The 26,614-nt window shown below is 44.0% G+C and overlaps 2 protein-coding genes across 2 annotated transcripts in view; one reads left to right on the forward strand and one right to left on the reverse strand.

Annotated features, from left to right (window-relative positions):
- LOC144770939 (zinc finger protein 181-like) overlaps positions 1-10,620 on the reverse strand; it is an 89,983-nt gene extending 79,363 nt beyond the window's left edge. Inside the window, exon 1 of the mRNA XM_078655774.1 lies at positions 9,784-10,620. Coding sequence (XP_078511900.1) covers positions 9,784-9,807 — 24 coding nt within the window. The 5' untranslated portion in view covers positions 9,808-10,620. The remainder of the gene's footprint in view (positions 1-9,783) is intronic.
- The window catches only part of LOC144769988 (uncharacterized), a 240,104-nt gene that overhangs the window by 185,987 nt on the left and 27,503 nt on the right, over positions 1-26,614 (forward strand). Inside the window, exon 9 of the mRNA XM_078654184.1 lies at positions 18,822-19,465. Within this exon, the coding sequence (XP_078510310.1) occupies positions 18,822-19,465 (644 nt within the window). The remainder of the gene's footprint in view (positions 1-18,821; positions 19,466-26,614) is intronic.

Raw genomic sequence — 26,614 nt, forward strand, 5'->3', positions numbered from 1 at the left:
CTTCACTTACACAGACTCTCAGAGGCTGATCTTTGGAAAGCTCATCAGTAAGATTTGTTTTATATTCATAATCCAACATCTTTTGTCCTCTTTGCGAAATCCTCTGAGAGAGGTACAGATGGTACCCAAGGGTGATGACAATCACAGCTCCTAATACAGGGATGGGAGACTTTAGAAGTCATCTTCTTGAGCAGCAGACATCTGATATTCATCAATTATGTCATTATTTACATTTTTATTCAGCGCAGGTCCACCAAGCAGGTGTACGCAGGACCCGCTGTACGTAAAACAGCTTGAGAAGGGGACTCTTTACAGTGAGGCCATGGAATAAACAACAAATAAACAATAAAGACTAGCAGGCCGTCCTGAGAAGGAGCAGCAAGGCGAAAAAGGAAGGGTGGACCCAGCAAAATAGAAGACACCAGGGGTGAAGAATGAAGATGAGCTGAAGGAAGAACAATGTGATTGTTGAGTGAAGGAAGGCGAGGGGGAGGAAGGGAAAGGAACATGGAAGAGAACAAAATAACATTGAATGTCTGAGGGGATGAGGTAGCAGAATGGAAGGAGGGCAAAAAAGAAGTGAACTGAGGAAGGCAGGTGAACTGAGGGAGTATTCACAGGTTGGAATAGAGCAAATAAAGGTGTTAGTTCTCTGTGTCACAGAGGCAGGCCCCTGATGCCTCTCGGGCCTTCCAGCAACGCGTTGCACAGTGTGGTGGTAGACCCAGCAATGATTTCAAGCTGCAGCATGACATGAGGCGTACATTTTTTTGCCTCCGTCTAACAGTGTTTTTGCACTTGAGGTATTTTACGCTGCTAGAATTTTCTTTAGGAGGCAGTAAAGGTATTCTGGTATTAGGGCTTTAAATATGGCACGTGTGGATCTGAATGTAAGTCTGGCCTCCAGGGAGGACCATTTTGATGGATTTGACAGTGAACTGAATGTGAGCAGAGGTGGTTGGGTTGGGAACCAGCCAGAAACCTAGAGAAGGGACTTTGGAAGACAAACAAACCATGACTCCAGACATGTCTGTGCAACCGACCAGTACTCAGAGATATTCTGATATTTCTGACCGTAACCCGTTCCATGCGTCGGACGGGCCCGCCCTTCCAACGTCACAGTGGGCGTGTGCGGAGGACGGCCAGGGGCCGTCCAAACCCCGCCCACTCACTAATTCGCCCGCACCGCTGCGGAATTCGCACCGCGGTCAACGGGTTAAAGTGATTTGAATTCTGTTGTTTCAGAGTTTAGTCTCAATAAATAAATGAGAGTGTAACAACAGGTGACGTTTCAATGTGCATTGTTTCAAATTGTGAAGATCTTGAACTTTGGGGATTTTTTTAATAGAATTGGGTATTACCCGCAAATAGGTGTTTTGAAACCCCTGCTTATTCCATTATTAATCTCAGTGGTCCCAATGTAGGTTAAATAACATTAAGGTCTAAAAGGTATCCTTGAGGTTAGCCACATGCTAATGAGTTGGGATCTGAGGTCAATTTTAATATACATCTACCTAGAAAAATGTAAACCAACTGAGCTCTGCAGATCTACATAAAGATAGTAGAGCAATGCCCTAGAAGGTAGTGCTTGAGTCTTTGAAGTCCCACAGTGCTAAAAGCATCAGACAAATCAAACTGGACAAGAAGGCACACCTCCCCTTTGTCTTGGAAGGCGTCTATGTCATACGGATGGACTATACCGACATCAGTGAGAACCAATCACAATTCAGAATCATGAAAGTGACACACAGTGGGCTGCACGTCATTTCTTTGTTTGCACTATACATGAAAAAAGTGTTTACAAAGTATGGTGCACGTGGTAATCATAATGCTTCCAGGTCTTAATTATTCAGGAAAGGAGCCCCATCGTCACTTCTGTGATACTGATTTGTGCGGCATGGAGAGGTGTGGCACAGCGGCCAGGGCAGCTGACTTCGGAGCACAGGGTTCACGGTTCGATCCCCGGCTCTAGCGGCAGCTCAGCTCAGCACCATGTGACTCTGGGCAATAGCTCACTTCATTTCCATGACGGCCCCCAACGCCTTGAGACTCGTAAGGGTGAGTAGTTTGCGCTTTACAAATACGGATTTACGATTTACCTGATTCGCACTACCTACATTGGATCGATTATTTTTTGCAGCATAGACAATAACACAATAATATCACTTGTGCTGTGTGTTTTAAAAATAACATGAGCGTTTCTGTGGCTTCATGTGTTTGTAAAACACGCTACTCCACCTGAATTCCCTCAAATATACGCTACTAAAAAAATTAAACTTTTAAAATATTCTGTTGGAAATGGTAAACAGGACCGTAGCTTCGGAGACAAAGGGAACAATAAAAAGCAAGTTGCTGTTTAATTAAAAGATACATTGTGCAGATATTTTGGTAAAATTAGACTGTATTCACATATGTGGGGGCCACAATCGGCAGGGGTGGAATCCTCCAACAGGAGCAAGCCTGAAAACAGATTATTCAGTAGTTGTCCGGAGCACTCCAATACACATATATCACATCAATATGGAAATAAGTTATTTCTTTCTATACACTCCAAATATATAATATATAGATGAGCATCAAAGATGGAAGAAGATGCACTATGTCCATCTTTGTGGACATCACAACATGGTACAGGCCCTGGTACTGTCTCGCCTGGACTATGGGAATGCTTTATATCTCGGTGCCCTCAGTCTACTCTTCAGAAACTGCAAGTAACACAGAACTGTGCAGCGCGGCTGCTTTTCCGGACACCGTGATGGCAGTCTGCAAGACCAGCCTTGAGGAAGCTTCATTGGCTTCCCATTCAGGCCAGGATACATTTTAAAGCTATGTGCCTAGCTCATTAAGCCATCTGGAAGACTGGTCCAGCTATTACGCATGCTCTGGTCACCCCCTACTCTCCTCACAGAACCCTGCGCTCCAGCTCTCTATGCTTGGCTACCCCTAAGAAAATACGAAGATCAAGATGGGGCGGACACTTCTTTTCGTTCAATGCCGCTAGAATTTGGAACACTCTCCACCTTGCCCTTCGAGAGAACAACAATCTTCTGGCTTTCCGGAAGCTCTTGAAAACTCATCTTTTCGGGACGCTTCCGTAGCAGGGTATCCGCTGCTTTGCTCTCTACTTTTCTATTTTTCAGCGCTGGAAGGCCTCAGTATCAATAAAACTTAATTTATTCATATAGTGTATCTGTTGGCATGACTAAATATTGGATGTTGTATGTCAGCATTATTATATATGTATGATTGTATATTTTCGATACTCATCTATATATTATATATTTTGTAATAAATGGAAACAAATAACTTTTTTCAAAATTGATGCGATTTATGTGTATTTGAGAGCTCCGGACTACTGCAGCATATTAGGTGGGGCACTCTATTTGACAAATCATATATATACGAGAGGGGGCAAATCTATACTTTTGCCAAAAAGTTTGACAGCATACGGAGACAAAATATGTCCAAAGTCGGCAAATCCTCCAAAGAACTGCATTCTGGTCAAAGTAGTTTGCAGAGTTCAGAAGTTGACACAGATTTGGAGGAAGAAACAGGTATGCAGAGAATCAAGATTGTCCCCACAGTTGTAGATGAATTTGCTTTTTTATCCGAAGAATGGAAGTTCAATTTAAGACCAAGGCAACCAACACGGTATATCCCACCAGCAAGGGGAAAAGGAAAAGGCAAAGGAACAGGAGGTGGAAGGGGGCAGCCCGTAGAAGGAGGGCAGCCGCAGAAAAAGAAGGGCAACAAGAATTAAATATAAATGTGAATGATCAAGCTAGTATCATAAACCTTACAAACATAGTACTCACTGAGGAAGAAGAAGAAATTTTAACTTTGGGACTATCATTTTGCCCGGATGCAGACATGGACTATGTGCAAACGCGCATAGATCTGTTCAAGTTCACACGAACATTAAAATTTAAAAAACATTTCCTTTTGAACCCACCAGTGAGAGGACCAAATCTTACCGTGACCGAGGGCGAACCACAAGTAGAAATGACTGTGGGAGATATGGATTTGTGGATGGATTTACATAATCTCAACAGTGAAATGGATACGACTAACATAAGCGTAATCGCACAGGAGGAAGGAGTGACAATCAATGACGGAGCAGTGACTGGTTTTAGACCAAGCTCTCGTTTTGTACCAATGACAAGTAAAGATGCGATTGATGCTTTCAATGAATTTGTAATTAATGATATCAAACACCTGAATTCACAGATTAGCAAAGAGAAAAAAAGAACTAAAAATTCACCTCATACACAGCAACAACAAGCGCATCATAAATTGATTAAAAGGTTGTCAGAAAATGATGATTGTATAATACGCTGTGCTGACAAGGGAGGTAATTTGGTCTTGTGGGATCGACAGTTATATTTAACAGAGGCTTATAAACAATTGAATAATCCAACATGTTATACGAAGAGCAAAGAATCGGTTATGCTTGTCTGCCATGAGAAATTCAATTGTCTTTTGCTAAAATGGTATGAAGAAGGTTTATTGAGTCACGATGAATATACGTTTTTGACAATTGATAAGCCGGTTACTCCTGTACTTTATCTAATTCCTAAAGTGCATAAAAATTGAGACAATCCCCCAGGGCGCCCAATCATTTCCGTAATAGGAAGTGCTTTTGAGAATACGTCTAAATTCATAGATTCTTTTCTAATGAAAGAGGTGCAATCATTACCCTCGTATTTGAAGGATACAGGGGATTTTCTGAAACAAATTTATGATTTACCCAGGGAGGATGATTACCTATTGCTCATTATTGACGTCACCACATTATACACTAGTATAAGGCATGAAGATGGCCTAAGGGCAGTCAAACACTTTTTGAGGAATAGATCTATTCGGTTATGGGCTCATACCGAGATGCTTTTAAAGATGGTTGAGACTTGCCTAAAGAGTAATTTCTTTTTATTTGGTGACACCCTATACCACCAAATCTGTGGTACTGCTATGGGCACTGTTGGAAATGGGATCCCCGGCCGGCCAGGGCTTTCGCCAAAGTCAGTCAGAGACCACCACTCCCAAGTCAGGGCAAGGGAGTTACACGCCAAGATAACCCCTACTCACCCTCTAGGTAACGTGGCGCGAGCAGCAAGGCTAAACTTGGAGGCGATGTAGGCTAAGTATTTGCGCACGCACCCCAGCAACAACAACCAAAGGCCCACCACAAAGGAAACTCCACACAAGGTTATATAAAAATAGCCTTTGTATTACACCAAAACACATTAGATAAAACACACACTTTACAATGTGCCAGAGGCACGGGCAGAATTTACAAGGGGATATTTACAAGACAGGGCCACCTGGACCACTGTCAGGAATCAGAAGTAGCACTTTCAGAAATAGCACTTAGTACATAGAATATAAATTTACTTTAGCACAAAATAGCACACAACCAGTAACTACTGGTAACAGGACCTCACTAGCACCACCTGCACTAGGGAGAAAACAACCACCTATGTATCACAATACCTGTAGGGGTGTAAGAGGAAAACACATGATGCAATGCATAACATTCATTCAGAGGTGTAAAGGAGGAAAACACATGATGCATCAACAATACATTCAGAGGTGTAAGAACAATTGCGCCAAATCACATTAGTCACCACCTGTGACTGTCCCTAGGCCAACTGGCCTCTCTAGGGCTAGGACGCCCTGTGTCCAAAGTTAGGGGGGGCCTAAACGTGGCAGCTGCCCACAAAGTGCTGGGCAGCTGTGTGAGGATGGGGCCACACGCTGGAGCCTCGCAGCAGGCTCTGGCCAAATCACTTGTGCCCCCTAGAGCCTTTCAGGCTCAAACACCAAATGCGGCCGTCTCTGGAGCCTCTCTAGGCTCTGAAAATAACCATGGGACCCTGGAGCTTCGGGGCTCCTAACTACAAATATGGCCCGACGTTGGAGTCCCCCTCCTGGGAACTCGCAATCTCACAAATGCCCCTGGATCATTGGAGTCCCTCACGGGGGACTCTGAAAACAGTTAAGTGCCCCCAGGAAATGCCGGCAACGTAGGAGCCCCGCTCGGGGGCTCGGATACCAAGATATGCCTCCTGAGCCTCAACAGGCTCTACACACCGGAGGTGGGGGCGTGGGCACCGGCAATGTGCCCCGACGGCCCCCCTGTCCCCTTTGGAGCTGCACTCACCGGTTCTCTTGCCGCCGGTCTTCTTTCTGGTGTGGCCCAGCGCGGGGTAGGCTCTCGCCTGGGCCTGGATTCAGTTACCGGTCTCCTCTTCACGGCAGCAGGCGGGGCTCCCCCTCGGTCCCGGGAGCCCCGAGAAAGCAGGCGCCGCTCTCTCTTCCTGGTTACACGTCAGGTCCCGGGCCAGCAGCCAATCAGAGCGCGGCCCGGGAATGACGTCAGAGGTGTCCCGCAGTACCGCCCCCGGCCTGCCTGACTTCCTGGTCGCGGGCCGGGCGGCGGCGATTCTCGAGCAGGCAAACGAGGGGTGGGCTCCCTCCAGGAATTGAATATTAGGCGAGGTGGGCTCTCGCCATGGCGGCCAGGTCCCTGTCGAGGTGGGCACTCGCCAGAGGACTTCCAGAATCGGCCAATCAAGCGGGCACACGCCGGGTGGGCACCGGCTGTAGCAGGCAAAGCGCTCCCAAGCGCTACAGCCCGAATAAAGCGCTGTTAGGCGCTAGAAGGAAAACGAAGCGCTTCCAGGCGCTAGGGAAATCAGAAAGCGCTCCCCAGCGCTAGAAGTAATAAAAAGATCCAGCAAAGTCCCTTCAGGGGGGGCAGGGGGCAAGGCTGGGCCCAGAGCCAGCACACTGGGTCTCCAGGCAGGGAGACACCCCAAGTGGCGGTCCTCTGGCCTAGCGACAGCAGCAGCAGCCCCCCTCAGGATCCTGGAACAAGAACAAGAACAATTTCAGTGGGGACACAGCCCCATTTTTATACAGTGCATTCCTTTGTTCAAGGGTGCAGAGTGGGGGCGGAACCAGTCGCAGCTGGTTCTTGAGTACTCTGTTTACCTCAACCACCCTCTCTATTCACTGGCAGGGCTTGGGTCATTAGACACACCACAGGGGGGCGGAGCCAGCATTGTGTGGGGAAAACCCAGCCCATCCAGGACACAGGTACACTCCTCCCACACATTACTCATGCAGATCTCCCACTCACCACCGGGCAGACCCATCCAGACTTCCTGGAGCCTGGCATGCCAGCCAGCTCCAGCCAATCACACGCCAGCACCCTCACAGCACACGTACAGCCATGTCTAGAAATGGCGCTTCTCTACTAGACACATACATGCTGCATACACCGTTGCGCAGCATTCACTCTCACGAGTTCACACATACCAGACTCAAGCCTGTACACCCCACGCATCAGGAACTACCAGGGACACATACATTCCCCATGCATTCCTATGGGCGGGCAGGCCTAGCTCAGCACATGCACTCAGAGTGCGCACGCACTTTCCACTGGGACACAGTGAAAGTGCGCAGAATCCCAAAAATCACCATTGCCAGGTCACCATTTCACGCAAAAAGTCTAGGGGTGAACCTGCCCTAAGGGCCAAAGTCCAACAGGCACCTGCTTCCCCCCAGCTATGCTAATTTGCATATGGGCTGGTGGGAGGAGCAGGTGATCCGGAAGCAGTACCAATTGGAATGTGATGTGCATATTATGCACTGGAGTCGTATTATCGACGATTTATTTTTGGTGTGGAAAGGGACAGTTGATGGAGTTAATGAGTTTATTACAAGGATCCAGTCAAATAACCTCAACCTCAAATTTACAAGTGAGGTATCTGAAACAGAGGTCAATTTCTTGGATTTAACAGTATACATCCACAATGGTAAAATGTCGACAAAATTGTATAGAAGCCCACTGCAGCAAACACGGTGCTGCATGCATCGAGTTTCCCTCCGGTTAATCTCAAAAAGAGCATACCATTTGGAGAATGTATACAAACTAAACGTAATTGCAGTGAGATATTGGAAACCGAGGTAGAGTTTGAAAATCTCAAGGGAAGGTTCAAAAGGAGAGGGTATCCAGGTGAATGGGTTGATTCAGCAATCTCTAGAGTAAACAAACTAAATAGAGATGACATCTTATTCGGGGCTCCGAAAAAGAAAAATGAGAAGAGAAATCAGTGCAGACTGATTACGCAATACAGTATGCAACAGGAAAAAGTAAGAAGTATTCTGAATCACCACTGGCATTTAATTAAAAAGGATTCTGTGCTTGGCAAAACAGTCCCACGTAGACCAGAGATTACTTTTAGACTTGTGAAATCTTTCAGACAGGCGCTTGTAAAGAACAGAATGAGGAAAAAGATAACAAAGGGAACCTGGCTGGATAAACAGCAAGGCTTTGTAAAATGTACGAAATGCAAAGCCTGTCGCCATGGAATAAATATCAAAGAATATAAAGGTGGTACTTCCAATGACGTAAGGAAAACCAAACGCAAATTTAGTTGCAAAACGGATTTTGCAGTCTACGTGCTGCAGTGCCCATGTGGCTTGCAGTACGTGGGCAGCACAATCCTAGAGCCCCACAAACGTGTGCTTCAACATTTGAGGGCAATTAAAAATGGAGACCGGGCATATCCTGTGGCCCGCCATTTTGAAAGATTTCACAATAAGGATGCCTCTGGGCTTTCTTATTTTGTAATAGACTCTGTGGAAAAAGACATAAGAGGTGATAACCGTGAAAAAGCACTCCGTAAATTGGAATCAAGATATATAATAGAATTGAATTCAAGGCAACCGGAGGGGCTGAATATGGAGGAGGATATGTACACGCATTTGTAAATAGGAGATAAATTAAATGACAATGACGATAATCTGCAAACCATGTTTTTATATGTTTTTAAAGCACGATTATGACAGACAAGCAAGTGTATGGCTCAACCAGACACAAATTCTTATGATATCAAGATAGATTTGTGTGATGTGTGTTTTTTTGTACCCAGTTTATAAAAAGGAGGGAAGTTTTGCCCACTGGGGCTGGATATAAAAGTGTTCATTCATTACCCGTCATAGAATGATGTTATTTATTCAAGTTGACATGCCCACTGGGGCTTGAGGAGTAATTGTAATAATGAAGTTTGAATTTTTTTTTAAACTTTATTGTGACAAGTGAGACAATAACACTTCGCACTAGTGTTTTGCAGGTTGCAATCGATGGAGATGGAGAAGCAACTTGTTAGACTATACCGAATTGTATTAACAGTTCTGGTTTGCAAATTGAATTAATAGTTCTGGTTGGCTAATTGTTATTCAGGCAAAAGTATCTGAAGTTTGTCATTATGAATTGTAATTTTTACAAACGACGAAATGCTTGTAAAAAACTACGAGTCTGTCTACACTTTTAATTTTTTGTAGCTTAACACGTATTGAAAGAAGTTTAAAATGGCTGCTTCTTACTTTTGTAAATATCGGTGAACAAGGCAGCAAGGACATGCTGAAACGCGTTTGATTGAGGCCGAATTAAATTAATCTTTGGCAGCTATACACGGCGTCGTTGTTTTCTTCTGAAGAAACAGAGAAAGAGTGGTGTGCATATATATATATATATATATATATATATATATATATATATATATTTAAACAATGTGCCCATACATATATATATTTATATTGCTGCAACAGAAGTGTTGTCTGGTGTAGCACCTTTCAACATTTCTGACTGACAACATTTGTGGAGGGTTTGTGCACGTTTTTCATCCACTGCTGCCGTTTGAAAACAGATCGTCTAAGATTATCAAGTGCTGCCTGAAAGAAACCACCCACCAACCTGCTGAGGGCAGAACTTACCTCGTCTGACTCCTGCTGGGACATCCTGCCCAGTGGCAGGGGTGTATCCTTCTCTAGTTACCAAGTGAAGTCCAGGTGAATCACTGGCGGTGATCAAGTACAGGTCAGGTGTGATCTTGACCAGATAGAGTCCAGGTGTGATCTCTGTCTGTGACCTGGTACAGTCCAGGTGTGATCTCTGTCTGTGACCTGGTACAGTCCAGATGTGATTTCTGGTATTGATCAGATTTAGTCCAGGTGTGATCTCTGCCAGTGCTCAGGTACAGTCCAAGTGTGATCTCTGGCAGTGACTAGGTACAGTCCAGGTGTGATCTCTGGCAGTGAGAAGGTACAGTCCAGGTGTGATCTCTGTCTGTGACCTGGTACAGTCCAGGTGTGATTTCTGCCAGTGATCAGGTGCAGTCCAGGTGTGATCTCTGCCAGTGATCAGGTGCAGTCCAGGTGTGATTTCTGCCAGTGATCAGGTGCAGTCCAGATGTGATCTCTGTACAGTCCAGGTGTGATCTCTGCCAGTGATCAGGTGCAGTCCAGATGTGATCTCTGTACAGTCCAGGTGTGATCTCTGCCAGTGATCAGGTGCAGTCCAGATGTGATCTCTGTGCAGCCCAGGTGTGATCTCTGGCAGTGATCAGGTGCAGTCCAGATGTGATCTCTGTACAGTCCAGGTGTGATCTCTGCCAGTGATCAGGTGCAGTCCAGATGTGATCTCTGTGCAGCCCAGGTGTGATCTCTGGCAGTGATCAGGTGCAGTCCAGATGTGATCTCTGTCTGTGACCTGGTATAGTCCAGTTGTGATCCCTGGCTATGTCCAGTGTCCAGGTGTTGATCTGTGGCAGGCTGCTGGACAGGTGTGGTGTGCGCAGCCGCAGTGCTGAGCCACTTAGGTTTGCACACACCCGGAAGAAAGGCTACGACTCAGAAGGTGATTCGATGAGACGGTGCACCTACTGCGCGCGCGCAGAGAAGACACTAATCACCACCACTTGTTGAGAAAGGGAGCATGCGCAACGAGAAAGTGCTCCGAAGGAGAAATGTGAGCATGCGCAGTGAGAATACGTGTGGGGCCGACGCGTCAACTGCGCATGCTCGGAGCAAAGGACTTCTTGAGACGTCAGCTTGCAGCTCCTGCTGCGCATGCGCCAGTGTATAGTACTTTACTGCGCGCATGCGGAGAGCGCCTGACCTACGCGGGTAGTATAGTATCCCCGCACTGCGCACGCGCAGTTAATTCCAGTCTAACCCCCGCGAGGGGCCGCTGCAGTCGGTGCTGCCCCTGCCGCCCGAGGAGGGACCGGGCCCGGAGCCGAGGCCGAGGCCGCTGGGCGAGCTTCAGCGCCCCGCCTCCTCTCAGGGAAGGAGGCGCTCGAGGGAGGCGTGCCTGCGCCTGCCCGAGCACCTGACGGTGGAGCCGGAGGGGAGGCGCCGCCTCGGGTGAGTCCAGGCCCCTGGAGGCCCCGGAGGGCCCCCGCTGCTCGTGACAGGTGACAGCTGGTGACCTCCCCGAGGGTATGGCGTCCGAGCAGGGACCCTGCGAGGCCAACCTGAGAGGGACACGGGCATAGAATCAGAACACACCTTCCCCCTTAACCTCTTCCATGCTGATGACGGCTCCCGGCCGTCATGAGTCCCGGTGGGCGTGTGCTGACGACGGCCGGGAGCCGTCACGACCACACCCGCCATTGGAATCCCAGCACTGCGGCGGAATTCGCGCCGCAGCGATGAGGTTAAGGAAATGAAGGGAAAGATGAAAGGGGTAGAACAGACACATGTATACAATGTGACTATTCGCAAATATAGTCTTTTCTTTTTGCCGGTGACCCTAGCAGCCTCCCTGCCCGGCTCCTGCTGATGAGCTGTAATGCGTCGCCTGCGGACGCCACTGGCAACATGCGTCTGACTCTCTCTCTGCGCTAGTCGGGTTGGACGATGTATTCGCTGGTGCAAAGGTGGACCACGAAATGTTGCATTCTGTCGTAGTAGATTGTGCAGGAAACTAGTAGTCCGAGGAGCAGAGATGTGCCATGTTGCCTTTAGGTGACTCGTGCGAGTTCCCTGTAAACTCTGTGGGCTTGGTGTGCTCCGGGTTCTTCACCGGATGTCTGTAGGCAGAGATGTGCCATACCTTACCGTCGCTCAAGAGTGCAGAATTACAGTATACTTCACGCACAGACAGGGGGGCAGTGTATCTGTCTTGACTCTTCCCTATGTGACCACTTTTCCTTACCTTGACGGCGTCTCCCACCTTGAGTTCCACGTGTTTGCACCCATGCTTGTTGTCGTAGGTCGTTTTGTTCCTGAGCTGAGCCTACGTGAGTCTTTGCCTGACCTGTTGTGAAGACCAGTGTACTCTTCTAGCTGCCATAACCCAGCCCACATTGTCCTTTGAAAGAGGAGTTCTGCCTCGCATAAGTTCAAACGGAAAGTGTCCTGTAGTCTTGCACGGTGTGATTCGGTATGCTCACACTGTTTTGAGTATTTCTTGTTTCCAGTTGAGGTTGTAGCTTTTTGCGAGTTGTAATATGCCCTGGTTGAATCTCTCTACAGCTCCATTTCCCGCTGCAATATATACAGATGTCGTCTTATGCGCAATAGTGTGCCTGAGTATGTAATCCTTGAATATCTCTGAAGTGAATTGAGCTCCGTTGTTGCTCACTATCTGTTTGGGGAGACTTCACGTGCAAAAGTATTGTCCATGAACTTAACTATGTTCAGTGTTTCAGGTTAGTTGACAATTTTTACTTCTGGCCACTTGGTGTAGTGGTCAATAATAACCATCACATACCATTGTTCAAAATCATCAGATATGGGTCCCATAATATCGATGCCAATTCTCTCCTATGGCATGGATGGGCAGAGAATGGGGTGCAGGGGTGGTCTAAATGTCACCTGTGTTTTGTCAGAGTCCATTGACATTTTGCAATCCCTTACCGTTCTCTCTACTTCAAGGCTAACACCTGGCCACCAATACATGTTTTTGACTCTGCTCTTCGTCTTCGTGATGCCTAAGTGTCCTTCATGGCATAACTTAAGTATTTTTGTTCTGATGTCTTTAGGTGGTACAAATCTCCCACTTCTCAATAGGAACCCATTTTCTAGTGACAATTTGTCTTTAACTTCCCAGAAGTGTCTTAGAGGTTCTGTCAGTTTACTTTTGTCTGTCCAACCTTCCGTCATCTTTTGTATAACTGTAAATAGGATATTATCCTTACTTTGCTCCAAAAGCCACTCTTCTTTTGTGTTTCCACTGGATTTTTCAAGGAAATTTGCTATACAAGATTCATCCACTTCGTTGACATCGATGCCGCTGGTTGTTCCGACGGGCATTCTGCTTAGAAATTCTGCAACTACATTTTTCACGCCTGGGACATAGTGGACATTGTACATGTAGTCAAGCAGGGGCACTGATAGTCTGGCTAATCTGGGTGAAGCTGTGTACAAACCTTTCGTTGTGAGTACTTTTGTTAAGGGTTTGTGGTCAGTGCATAAGTTTACTGTTCTTCCCCAAACATATTGGCTGAAGTGTTCCAGGGCCCACACACAGGCTAGTGCTTCACGTTCTACTACGGAAAATGTTTCCTCTGCTGGAGTCAGTGAGCGTGAGGCAAAAGCTATGGTGTATTCCACTCCTATAGTGTCCTTCTTTATGAGTACTGTGCCTAACCCCTTGTTACTGGCGTTATTGGTTACGAAGTTTTGTAAGGAAGGGTTGAATCCTTAAAGAGTTAAGGCTGTGCACATGTCTGCTTTTAGATTCTGAAAGGTTTTCTCGCACTCTTCAGTCCATTCAAATTTGTTTATAAGTTTTAGTTGCTGTCTTAACACATATATCTTAAGTGAAAAGTTCCTGATGAATTTGGAGTAAAACTCCACCAATCCCAGGAAGGATCTCAGTTCATCTTTGTTGGCTGGTACTTGTGAGTCCTTTATGGCTTGTGTGAGTTCTTTTTTCAGGCTGATTCCTTCGCCAGTTATTTGGTGTCCAAGATAGCTGACAGAATAACTTGCATTTTGCATATTCTGCAGTCAAACCTTTTCTGTTCAGGATTTATAAGACCTGTTCTACCTTGTTGCATGCTCGTCCTTAGATTGGCCCATGATTAGGATGTCGTCTTGGAAGAGTAGTATTCCTGAAACTTCTTCGAAGATGTTGCTCATGAGTCTTTGAAACATTGCGGCCGCTGAGGCTAAACCGAAAGGTACATGCGTAAATCTAAAACACCCAAAAGGAGTAATGAATGTTGTTAGTGTCTTACTGTCACGGTGCAGAGATACCTGGTGATAGGCGGATTTTAAGTCGCTTGTTGAGGACCAATTGATGCCCTTAGTGTTAGCTAGCATCTCAATCATTTTTGGCAGTAGATATTGTTCCACTATGATGTTTTGATTTAGGTCGCGTAGATCTACACAGAGCCTCAACTTGCCATTGGGTTATTTCGCGACAACAAGAGGTGTGACCTATTCAGATGCTTCCAACTTTTCGATTATTCCTTCGTTCATCAGCTTGTCTAATTGGGTCTTAGCTTCATCCCTTATGGCAAACGAGATGTTTATAGCTTTGTGTACCATCGGGGTTGTGATTGCCTTTAGTTTGATTTTGTGTTGATATCCTTTCAATACTCCCACATCCCCACTAAATACCTTGGGATACTTTTTGAGCAAAGATATAGCATAGTCATTGTTGTCAGACAAACTTAACTCAGGCTCACTTTTGCTGGGGTCTAGGATGATACCCAGATTCCTCTGGTCCATCCACCCAAGTACTGATGGTCCCACTTTTGAGACGTAAAGTTTACCTGCAGACTCCCGTCCTTTATATATAAAGTGCAATTTTCTGTAGCCACACACGTCGATGGGCTCTCCGGTGAATAATCTGATATTTATATCAGGTTTTTCAAGTTTTTATCCGATGCTTGGTTTGAATTTTTCCATCCAGACACCCTCATTGACTATTGTATATGGTGATCCGGAGTCTGCCCCGATGTTGATCTCCACGCCTCCAATTGTCATGCAGCATATGGGTTTCCTTGTTTTAGTATTTGACTTTGTTTCGCCAATTTCGTTGACATCGCTGCTCTGTTCATCATTGATGTTCAATATAAACATGTTTATGTCTTCATCATCAGAGGCGTTTTGAATATTATCTTCTGCGCACTCCACTACTCTCACATGTTGTGGCTTCCTATAATTGCAGGCCTTGATGAAATGTCCTTTTACGCCACAATGTGTGCACTTTGCTTCACGTGCGGGGCATTTTGATTCATTAGCCATGTGAGATGTGCTTAAGCATCTGTATAAATAAAAAAGCAGTGCCCCAAGTTCTTTGTTTCATTTCTTTTGTATGTTGGTTTGTTGTTTCTTTTGTTCCAACTATGCTTGTTGTAAGATGCTTGGTCAGACACCCTGCTTATGCTGTCTCCTTCTTTTTTTCCTTTATTCGCCGATTGGACTGCTTTGGCACAACGGCCTGTGAGCTCGGCTTTTCTTGCAATGTCTATTATATTTTGTAGTGGGTATTCACCCTTGGCCCACAAATTGTCTGGGATGTTTGAGTTAGAGCCCTGCATCACTATCTGATCCCTTTATAAACTCATTGTGAAGTGCACCAAAGCGACAATTTATCGCAAGATTTTTTGAGTGCAGAAACGTAATCGTCAATTGATTCTTCTTCTCCTTGCTTTCTATGGAAAAATTTATAACTATCTACACCAATGCATACTGTTGGTTTATAATATGTATTGAGATCATCTATGGCGTTGGTAAATACATCGCCTTCATTTTCTGCTCTAATCTTCCTATTAATTGCATTGTATATCTTTATTCTGCCTGCTCCTAACCAATGCATGAGCATTTTGTACTTTTTTTTGTCTTAATTTCTTCATATTCCTCTAATGTAGAGATGTAGTTGAAGAAATACTCCCTCCATTCTTCCCACTTAAGTGCTGGCTCACCCCCAGCACGTAGGAATGTCTCCGGTGGTGAAAGGTTCCATACACAACCTGAAGCCATGTCAATATTAACTTTTTTTCCCAATGTTTGTTTATATGTGTAACTATGAACTTCTTCCTTATTTGAATACCGAAATTGGCTGAAGGAGTTAGGCAGCTTTTATTTTTGTGTTTTATACTTGACAGATTTTTCAGAGGTTGCTTATTAAGGCGTTTGTTTTAATAAAGTTCGCTGACTTTGTATTTTTTTTTCTTTTGCAAAGAGCAAAGACAAAATACTGACAGTGGGGCACAAGCCTTTATTTAATTGTTTATGTAGAGCAGTTACTTGCGATTTGTTTAATTAATTACCTATCCTTTTGAAAAACAAACCGTGAACATTACCTGAAAACTCCCCTCCCGCCTTTTTATGTCCCCCGAACTGTATGTCTTAAATTGTTTCTGTAGTTGGACACAGGCTTGTGCCCCATGGTCAGTATTTTGTCTTTGCTCCAATCTCTTAAATTGTGTCTTTAATTAAATATTGAACCTCTGTCCGGCTGGAGAAGTTTTTTGCCAATACACGACTGATCGGGTCTGTATTCATTTCCGTTCCGCTCATTATCTACTCTTAAATAGGGACCGCTGTTGTGTATAATAAGAGATTCATAGCCAAGCATGAGCTCCTGAAAACCACCTTTACTTATGATAAACTCAGGTTTCATAGGGGACAAATATTTGTTAAAAATGTTCCTGAGATTGTGCCATCTTTTTGGATAAGGGCTGTGATAAGGACGATGTGCCTAGTTGTAATTGTGTTTTTCATTGTGATACTTCAAACCTGAATCACATGTGAAGTGAGCAAGCTGTGAACAAAAGGAAAACGCTATAAAACCTGAGTTGTTCCATTTTCTAAATCCTATCAGAGGAGTGACATTTTAGCTATTGCTGCATTGTAGTGTAGCAGTAATGTAAGCAGCCAGAGGTGCAAGCAGAATTTTGATCTTGACGATAGGTAATTGTGAAAAAGTTGAAAGGCACAGGTTTTGTTACCCTGGTGTGCCTTCACCCTGCCACTTCCGATAAATGAACCCATAGAAAATCACACATTCAGCAGCCCTCTGGAAGTCACTTTGAACCTCATATCTGGTGTTGGCATTCTATGCATCCCCTGAGAGTTAGCTCAACGCTGCTGTTTCAGCCAGTTGCTTTATGACGACTCACCCTGTCGCCATAAATGCCCTTAGACCTATGTCATCTCAGTAGAATCTAAACAAAGATGAATCAATTAGTCTCTAGATTGATGCGGATATATGTACGGATCGGTATTTGTATAATGCAAACTTACCTGGGGAGCAAGGGTGTGTCCTGCATTAATAGGGATGGAAGCCATTCAGGATCAGATGCGATCTTTTACATATTTATTCCTAAACTTTATTTACATTATAGTTTTGATTTGAAGACCACAAAGTTTAAATGATTTTCCCGGACTCAAACAGTTTTTGGTCAGCTGCCACAGATGGTAGAAAAACTCAACCCTCCATGTGCCAGCGTCTGCATTCATGCCACTAAACCACATCTCATCCCCAAGTGAACAAATGGCACAGGAAATCAAGGGTAATCGTGAACGTAGGGGGCTACCTCAGAAACTGTAGTAGCATTCCACTGCACCCTACTACATAGAGCTGCTGGCATCAGCATGGCAGATTAGATAGTCACTATAGACTGGAAGGTGGGTACTCGGATGTAGATTTAGCAAAATATCCCATCTTGAAGTATCTTCTGCATCTGCACAGGGAACAACCAGATCAAAATACAAGAGATAAAACTCATCACTTTAATCAACAGTGCATCCCAGTACTAGATTCAACATCTCTCCATCCTTAAAATCAACAGTGGGTCAAACTGTTACACATTGATTGGGGAAAAAAAATGAGCAACACAAGATGTACAGCCATTCTAATTGAAATATAATATTAATTAGAAGTGACTACTGCACAACCAAAACAGGATAAACAACATAGAAACATAAGTATTCAAAACGTGCACTTCAGCTTAATAACGAATGTAGAAACTTGTTGCTCCTGTCTTTTTGGCATTGGGTCCATCAAATACACGTCTTGCGTGCGATGGAGAAGAATGAGCGACCTCATGTTTTACTTTAGCAGATGTGGGGAGTGTGTGAGAGTGAGGCAGAGCATAGGCGTCTGGTGGGTTGGTGAAAGTGTTCAGGATTCTGGGCCTGTGTTTTGTGGCCTTTGTATGTGTGTGCAAGAAGTTTGAATTGACAGCATTTTATATTTTAGCACTAGATGCTTCTTTTTAAATCATTTTATTCAGTGCGTGTCTTATCGAAATGTCGGAATGTTGATATACTTATATTGAGAATATTTGAAATAATCTTCAGTAAATATTTGAAAAAAATGTCAGTCTTTTTGATGCAAATGCATAACCTTGAGGCTAGGACTTTGGAAAACTGCATCATTTCAATTAAACCCTAGAAGTCATACACAAAACAAAACAATTGAACTCAGTTTTTAAGCCAGAACAATTGCAAATTAAAAAGCAAATGTGCATGTCACCCCTTTGAGCTGAAAAAATTAGCATACATTTAAAATTGTACATGATTTTGTACTTCAGTTTTGTTGTTGGCCCTTAAATAATGTAATTCGTGAATGTTACAGCTGTGGAAAGACACCCAACAAAAATTGCAAATAGAAAATGCTTTGGGTTAATGCAGAGAGATATTACACTGACATTCGTTGGTAGGTTTTTTAATTAAAAGTAATCTATGCAGGATATCAGTCTAACTGCAAAAGTAGAACAGACCAGATGGTACCCAGCAAGTAGAAATAGAAATTGTATGTGTGTGATGTTGCTAAAGCTGCTACGGTAGAGAAGTCAACTGACATGCCATAACATAAACATTCAAGAACATGCTGTGAGGAGTATATTTATGGCCATCTGACCTAAAATGTCATTTGTTTCTCTGTTTTTTACCAGAATTCGTAACCTTGAAAATTAACGATATTCTTCACCAGACTGTAAAAAGCAAGATCATCGAAAGAATTAGATGGGTCTTTTAACTCTTCTTCAGCCAGCTGAAGACTAAAGAAAAGATGTACCACCTGTGAACGATTGCCATAACTCCATGGAGCTGGTGAAGAGTGACAAAGGAGAGAAACCTTCCACCAGAGAGTGTGGGAACTCTTTGCCCTGTCTGATGCTTGACAAAGAAGAAGCTGCCGCTACCAGTGATTGTCAGGGTTCTGTGTGCCAAATAAAGGTCGAGGAAGCAGAGGAGTCTTCTACCAATGATAAGCACTCAGTAGAAAGGGTGGAGAGTGAAGGAGAAGATGGAACACCCGCCACTGACCATCACAACTCAGTTGTCCTGGTGAAAGTCGAAGAAGGGGAGGAACCGTCTTTTGTGAGTCACTGGGTGTCGGAGGAGTGGCCGAAGCATGAAAAAGAGCAACCATCTTCTAAGCACACTCCAGGCTCCATTACTGTAGTAAAGATTGAAGTAGGGGATGAGTCATCTTCCCAGGTTGCCCAGAAGTTCATTAACCACATAAAAGTTGAAGAGCTGGAGGAGCCATGTACAAAAGATTGTCCGGGCTCTCGGAGTAAGGAGAGCTTTGAAGAACAAAAGATATCTGACTATAACAGCCAGATGTTAATGAAATGGGTAGCATGTGAAGGAGAAGAAAAACGATTTCCCAAGGAAAGAGAGAAGATGGATGGCTCAGCTACAGGTAAGGGATAAAAACATTGCACCTTAACAAAACATACCTTTGCTGGAAATGCTTGACGTGTAGTGACATAGAAGCAGTCCTTAATCTTATCTCAGCTTTTTAATGGTGAGCACGACAAAGTAACACAGGGGTGAAGCTAGTTCCGCCATGTTCCATTCCTTATCTTGTTGCTGAAGGGCCTGAAACCCCTTCTGTTTTAAGAAAGAATACACAAACAGGGTCGCGGCAGGGTGCCCGTACTATGTTATCTTCTTGGCTGAAGAGTAGCAGTTGTTACGGTTTGTGGTGCTAGGCAGGAGACGGCCACCACTCCTGCCTTGCTAAACTGATCTCTACAAAACGTCTCTCATTGCTTATGTAGCGCCCTACCTTCTTAAACAGCGCCTTCTCCAGCACTCAAGAAGGGACCTGCTGTTTGCTCAGTACCCATCCCCAAATACCCGCCGTCTCCTGGGAAGCCTGGTCTAATACTTAAATTTTCTTCCTATAGCGACAATCAGTTTAACAAGCCTTGATTCACTGTTGTTCCGTACCCCACACGCGCACAACCTCCGTGCCGCCTCACTGGGTTGTTCTGACGTCTAAGGCAGATAAGAAGAATATCATTGCCTATGTATGCATGAATTCCATATTGTCCCAGTCACCTACCACTCCCCCTTTTACCTCCCAAACACTACCATAGCTACTATGCGGACTACTCAGAGCCAGGGTAACACATCAACGTGTGCTGTGTGGACATTGATGGCTCTGCCTAGGCACACTGCTCCCAATCCATAGCATCTCCCATCCTGATTTTCCATGACTTGGTCCTTCTTTCTCTTTCCACTGTAGCTAGAGACTGCTCCTCGGTGGTGGGAACTTCGACCTCACCCAGCCTATGCTCCACCTGGATCCCATTGACATTTCTACCTATGTTAATCCTCTTTTTTATTTATTTATTTTATTTATTTATTTGTAGAGTTTTGTATATCGCGGACTTGACCCTTGGGTATCAGAGCGCTTCACAGATGCATATTGAACATTAGTTATACATTTTTGATTGGCCGTATAAAAACATGTTCTGTACAATATTTTGTTATCATTTTCAACACGTCAGCTTTCCTATATAAATGTTCCTGTACAAGACATTCTTATCCGATTCAGCAAGTAACATTCCGGTACGAGATATTGTAATCCGTTTCAGCTGAACAACAGTGTTTTGTATACAAGGTTCAGAAGAGCTTTCTGTGGGTTTTACCACAAGACTGGTTCATGATTGATGTTTGGAATTCCATGTTAAAGGGTAGTCTAGTCTTATGGAAGGAACTTGATCATTAGGAAGCTCTTCGCTTCCTTTTTGAATGTTGCTATGTTTGGGATTTTTCTGATGTTTGGAGGTAGTGAATTCGAGATTCTAGGGGCTGCTCCGGAGAAAGCTCTGTCATAGGTTTTCTTCTTTCGAAAGATAGGTGGTTTCAGCAGCACTTCTCTGGCGCTCCTAGCTGGTCTGCTTCCCCCTGACAGCTCTATTTTCTGAGCTAGGTACCTTGGTGTTTTGTAGTGGAGCGCTTTGAGTGGTACATGCCAGCTTGAATTGAATTCTGGCTTCGTAAGGTAACCAGTTTAATGCTTTCAGGTGGGGGGAGATATGGTCATATTTTCTGGATCCAGTAATGAGTCTTGCTGCCACATTTAGACATGCTTTTAGTGGAGCTGTGGACATTTTTGATAGACCTGTTAGAGTTGTGCAACCGGATTCAATCCTTGAGATAACTTAGGACTGGACTGCTAGTTGAGGTCTGCCGTAGCGATGAGTGGTTTCGTTTTTCTAATATAGTTCAGGTGAAACCGGGCAATTTTTGTCATTGATTTGATGTGTGCTTTCATGTCTAGGTTCTGATCCAGCGTGATTCCCAGAGATTTTGCGGATTCCACTAGTGTAGGGGTGCAGTTTAGTGCTGCGATCATTTTGGTCCATTCTTTCACTTCTGTGGGTTTCTTCGGAGGTGATATTAAGAGAAATTCAGTTTTATGTGCGTTTAGTTTCAGATGGTTACTAGTTAGCCAGTGCAATTACATCTTTAAGGCCTCATTCATTTTCTTTATGTCGGCCATTGAAGTTATCTTGATGTAAATCTGAGTGTCATCAGCGTACATGTGATAAGATATGCAAGCATCTCGGAGAATTTCTGTGAGGGGTTCGACATATAGGTTGAAAAGTGAAGGGGATAGTGTTGATCTTTTTGGGACTCCAATTCAATTTGGGGAAGATGGTGAAAGCGTCTGGTTGACTAGGAATCTTTGAGTTCTGTTTTGTAGGAATGATTCAAACCATTTCAGAACCCCTCCAGATAGTCCCATCCTGTCTTGAAGCCTGGCTAGCAGTTTTTCATGGTTTACTGTGTCAAAGGCAGACGACAGGTCAAGAAGTACTAATAGGCATATTTGATTGTGGTCTAGGGCCTGCAGTGCATCATCCACTTTGTGTAGGATTGCTGATTCCGTACTGTGGCCCGGTCTGAATTCGGATTGGCAGTCGTCTAGCAGCTTGAACTTGGCGATGTGGTTGCTCAGCTGATTTTGTACACATTTCCCAATTAGTTTGGCGAGTAATGGGATATTAGAAACTGGGCGAAAGTTGTTCGGCTCTGCTGGGTCCGCTGTAGGTTTTTTTATGATGGGGAGGACTTGACCTGTTTTTAGGCAATCTGGTAGGATCCCTTGAGAGAGTGAGGCATTTATTATCTTTGTCCATACTGGGATGATGATATGATTGATTCTTTTTAAACATTTCGATGGAACAGGGTCATTGTAGTGATTGTTGGGTTTAATATCTGATAGAGTTTTGTCAATGGAATTTTGGTCCTATAAATTGAAGGTTGCCCAATGTGTATTGTTTTTCAACATAACGTGATCAATTGTCGTGGTGTCGTTATTTTGAGTTGGTAGGTTCTTAGGCAGGTTGTTGGCTGCCAACCTGAGCTCTCTTTCCAGCGTGTTAGCCTTGTCAGTAGAGAATGTAGATAATTCTTCACAACTCAGTTGAGTTTTAGTATTTTCTTGTGTGGATTTGACCAGCTTATTTGATTGTTGCTTTAATATCTCAAATAGTTTCCGCGGTCTGTTTTTGGTGCTGTCTAGTTCTGATCTAACAAATTCCTTCTTGGAATTGAGTACTTTTTTGTTGTACTCATTTCTGCTCTTTCGGAGTGTAATAAGCTCGGGGATGATGGGTGCTGTCTCCACCTTCTTTCTACCAGTCTTAATTTACGCCTATCTTCGTTCAGTGTCTCATTAAACCAAGGATTTTTATCCTTCTCAGCTATTCTTTTTAGTTTTAGTGGCATGGTGGAGTTGACAATATCCGTCATTGATTTAGTGTAGTGCTCAGTGAGATCGTTGGTGTTTATCAAGCTGTTAGGCGGATTTAGTTCATTCTCACATCTTGCTGTAAGCAGTTCCATAGTAGGTTCTTTAATGTCTCGGGCCCACTTTTTCAGTTTGACAGGCTGTGTAGTTTTTCTCTTTATTATAGTGGGTATCAGGAAGGTTATGGTATAGTGATCTGACCAATCACAAGGAACAATTGATTGGATTGAAACATCTTTCTTCCTAGCTATTACCCGATCTAAGGTTGCCCCTTGCGAGTGGGTAGGCTGTGTACAGGCTTGAGTACGGTTTAGGTCTGTCAGAAATTCTTGCAATGAGTTGACTTGTTTGTCATTATTGTCATTCCAGCGTAAATTGAAGTCGCCTAGGAAAATGTTATTAGTGTGACTGTTGGAGTTAGCCGTGATGATCTCCATTAGTTGTTCTATGAAAATAGCATTTTTGCCTGGTGGGTGATAAAGCGCATGTTGGTTGCATCTTTGATTGTTTGCTGTTCTTATGTTGAGTCCTAGGTATTCACACGAGTCAAGAGGGTCAGATTGTATTTGGTTGATTTCTATATCCGACCGGTGTATGATTGCTATACCACCACCTGTCTTCTTTAGTCTGTCTAATCTAAAAATTTTATAGTGAGGGGACACCAGAATATCCATGATCGGGGAAGATGTTTCCGTAAGCCATGTTTCAGTTAGGATTGTTATGTCTATTTCCTGATTAACGATGAGGGCAGCAGTGTCTGAGACATGTTTTGCTGCGCACCGACACTTGAAGTAGGCACAGTATTGGTTTCCCTGCACTACTAGATTTCATTTCTACGGGATTGGTGGTTATTTGGATTTGTTGTAGGTTGTTATGGTTGGGTTTCCTATTCTTAGGCCAGGGATTTCTATTGGCATCGATCTGTACTGACTTAATTTCCTCCCCCCTGCTGCTAGTTTCCGGCTCGTATGATCGTAATAGGGCTAATGTTTCCTCGTTTGTTAGGTATTTAAGATTTCTTTCTGGTTGGTTAAGCCTGTTTGACACTTGTATGACTGACTCTCTACCCTTTTCTTGGGGGTTAAGTGCTAATTTTTTGGACATCTTCGATTTTGGTGTGGGTGCTAATCGTGATTTCCATAATTTTTCCCAGAGTTTGTAGTGCATTTAACATGTCCTTTGATATATTACCTATTTCCATTTGAAGAGTTTCGATTTCTTTCTGATATTATGACGATATTTCAGAGGTATTCAATTTCCTATTTCGAGTTTTGCTTGTGTCCTGATGTATTTGAGCTTTGTTTTCTTTAGTTTTCCTCTTATTGACATTGGTTCGATATTTAGTGCCTCTGATAGTGGAGTGTGATGCACTTTCAGAGACCTGGGCTCTTGGTCTTATGCTATGAGGATATGAGTTACATAAGGTCCATGTCATACTTTGAGATGTTGTAGCGTGGGTTTTGTTAGGGGTGTTAGCTATTAAATCTTTTCTTTCTGGGATTAAATCTTTTCTTTCTTGGATGAGGTTTCCGTTGACTGATCTACGCTGACAAAATGACTTCTCCTGAGATATAGGTGATGTTTCTTCTCCCTGGGGTGGTGTCAGGGTTGTATTCGCCTTAGGTGTGGTATTTTTACTTGACTCTGTATTGCTTCCTTCTAGTGGGCCTCCTGATATTGTTGTGTCTCCTTGTATCATTATTGTTTGTAGATCTATAGGGTCTCTGATAGTTGCGACATCTAAGGTGGTATTGTTGTAGGTGATTATTGTGGCTTCTTGTGTGATCCGTTGTCGCTTAGGGAGCTTTGAGTTATCTACACACTCTTTTAGCGTTGAGAAAAGTTTGTCGAACTTTTCTAGCTCGTAGTCTGCTGCTTGTATTAGTACAATGCCGTTTTTGTAGATAGTTATACATAGATTCACTCTTAGGCTTGGTGACGGAGTGGTCATAAATTTAGTTCCATGCGGGATGTTATTTGTGTTTTTAACGTTGAGCATCTTCATGATGACAGTACGCCATTTAGCTGTTTTCCTGGTAAAAAATATGAGGTCATTCATAATTATGCCTTTGTTTGGATTGAGGTAGGGGTCAGATATCAGCGTGTCTGGGTGTTTTCTAATTAGGTTGTGTTTGAATTTCTTGGCTGCATTCTTAGACAGTTTAGTAGGGTATTTTATGACAAATGAGTTTGCGCCTGTTGATTCTAAAATGGCTTGCGCCATAATTAAAAAAAAAACGTACTTGTACGACAATATCTGTCTCTTGCTGCCTGTAGGATTATTTGTCGTTGCTGTGGCCTCTTTGCTTCCTGGGACCTATATTTCCCTATAAATTGGTAGTATTTTAGCCCCTTCAAGATGGCCATCGTCTTAGTTGAGTAGGCTCATCTCATTGCAGTGAGGACCTTTCCTGTATGGTGTTCAGTCCTCTTTCTATTTTTCTTTTAGTCCTCTTTCTATTGCTTTTTTTTAGAGTTGTAGTTATTTTCCTCAAGATGGCCGGGGCGATGCCAAAATGCATTTATAAGTTGGTTGCTTAACATTAAGTGAAATAGACCACGGCAGCCGCCATTTTAAAGTCAGGCAGCCAGCAACGTGGTGGTGTTGTGTTGAAGTAGTATCTGTGGCGGTTTAGGACCTTCCTTTCTGCTCAACCGGGCTGCATGCCTATATTTCTTCAGAAGCTCTGCTAATCAACCACCTGCTTATCCCGTGGGGGGTCATCTATGGTGCCGCGTGCGCGTCTCCTGCTGGGAGAGCAGCGCTGTGGTGAAAAACGCGGAGGAGTGATCCTCAGAGATCCCCCTTCGGCTGGACTTGCGGTGTATCCAGCGATGTTCATTAGTGTTGTGGTCGCTCCTTTGGTTTATTCCTACGATCGTTGCGTAGCTGCAATCTTCAACAGTGCAGGTAGGTCAAGTAAGAAGCTGGCTGAGGGGCATAGACAGGGATTTTCACAAGAATTGTGATCCCAAGCACCGTAGCTTCTTAAGCAGCCATTGGCAAAGCAATGTTAAGAATGTTACCTGCATTCCATTAGCAATGTCAATGCAAAATACTGCTCATTTCTAAGGATCATCAGTTTCACCTACTCTTGGTTATGCAACAATAATCGTCCCCTTTTGCTCCTTATGGATTTTTCCCATAAACTATTCTCATCAGTCGCACTTGATTGACTTTTGTTTTAACCATGCTAGGGGCTAGTGCTAGGTGAAGTTTTTTTCCAGCCTCTAGTAAGTGAAGTTACTCCTGGGATTTGCCTGCCTTTTTCAGTGGATCTGCGACATGGACTGAAAAAGAAAATATGAACTGCAGGCTATATCAGGCAGCAGTCCTTGGAGTGTTGCAAGATTAGCAGTCAGAACACACAAATTGTGGGCAGTTCGTCACTTGTCAGTATTTCGATTGGCTGCCAGTATTTATTTATTTATTTATAAAGTTTTATATAACGTGAACTTGACCCAAGAGGGTATCAGAGCGCTTTACATTTAGGATCGTTGGGTTTAAAGTTACATCAGTTACAAGAGCATAGTAAGGTGCAGTACACATAAACAATGTTGCAAGAATTCGTAGAAGGGAGGGGAGGAAGGGGTAACAGTGGGTAGACGAGGAGGAACTGTGCCCAATGTCCGGCTGGGTAGGTGACGGTCTAGGGGGAAACCAGATCCAATCTCCTCATTAGCCGTCTAGCAGCTCCTCTGGTTATCAGCCATGTTGCTCAGGTCTCAGCGTTCAAGAAAACCATTTTTGAGTTTATTTGATTTGAGAAGTTTATATAGCTCTGGCTAGACCCGGAGGTA

This window comes from Lissotriton helveticus, chromosome 7 (genome assembly GCF_964261635.1).
Source record: "Lissotriton helveticus chromosome 7, aLisHel1.1, whole genome shotgun sequence".
Classification (NCBI taxonomy): domain Eukaryota; kingdom Metazoa; phylum Chordata; class Amphibia; order Caudata; family Salamandridae; genus Lissotriton; species Lissotriton helveticus.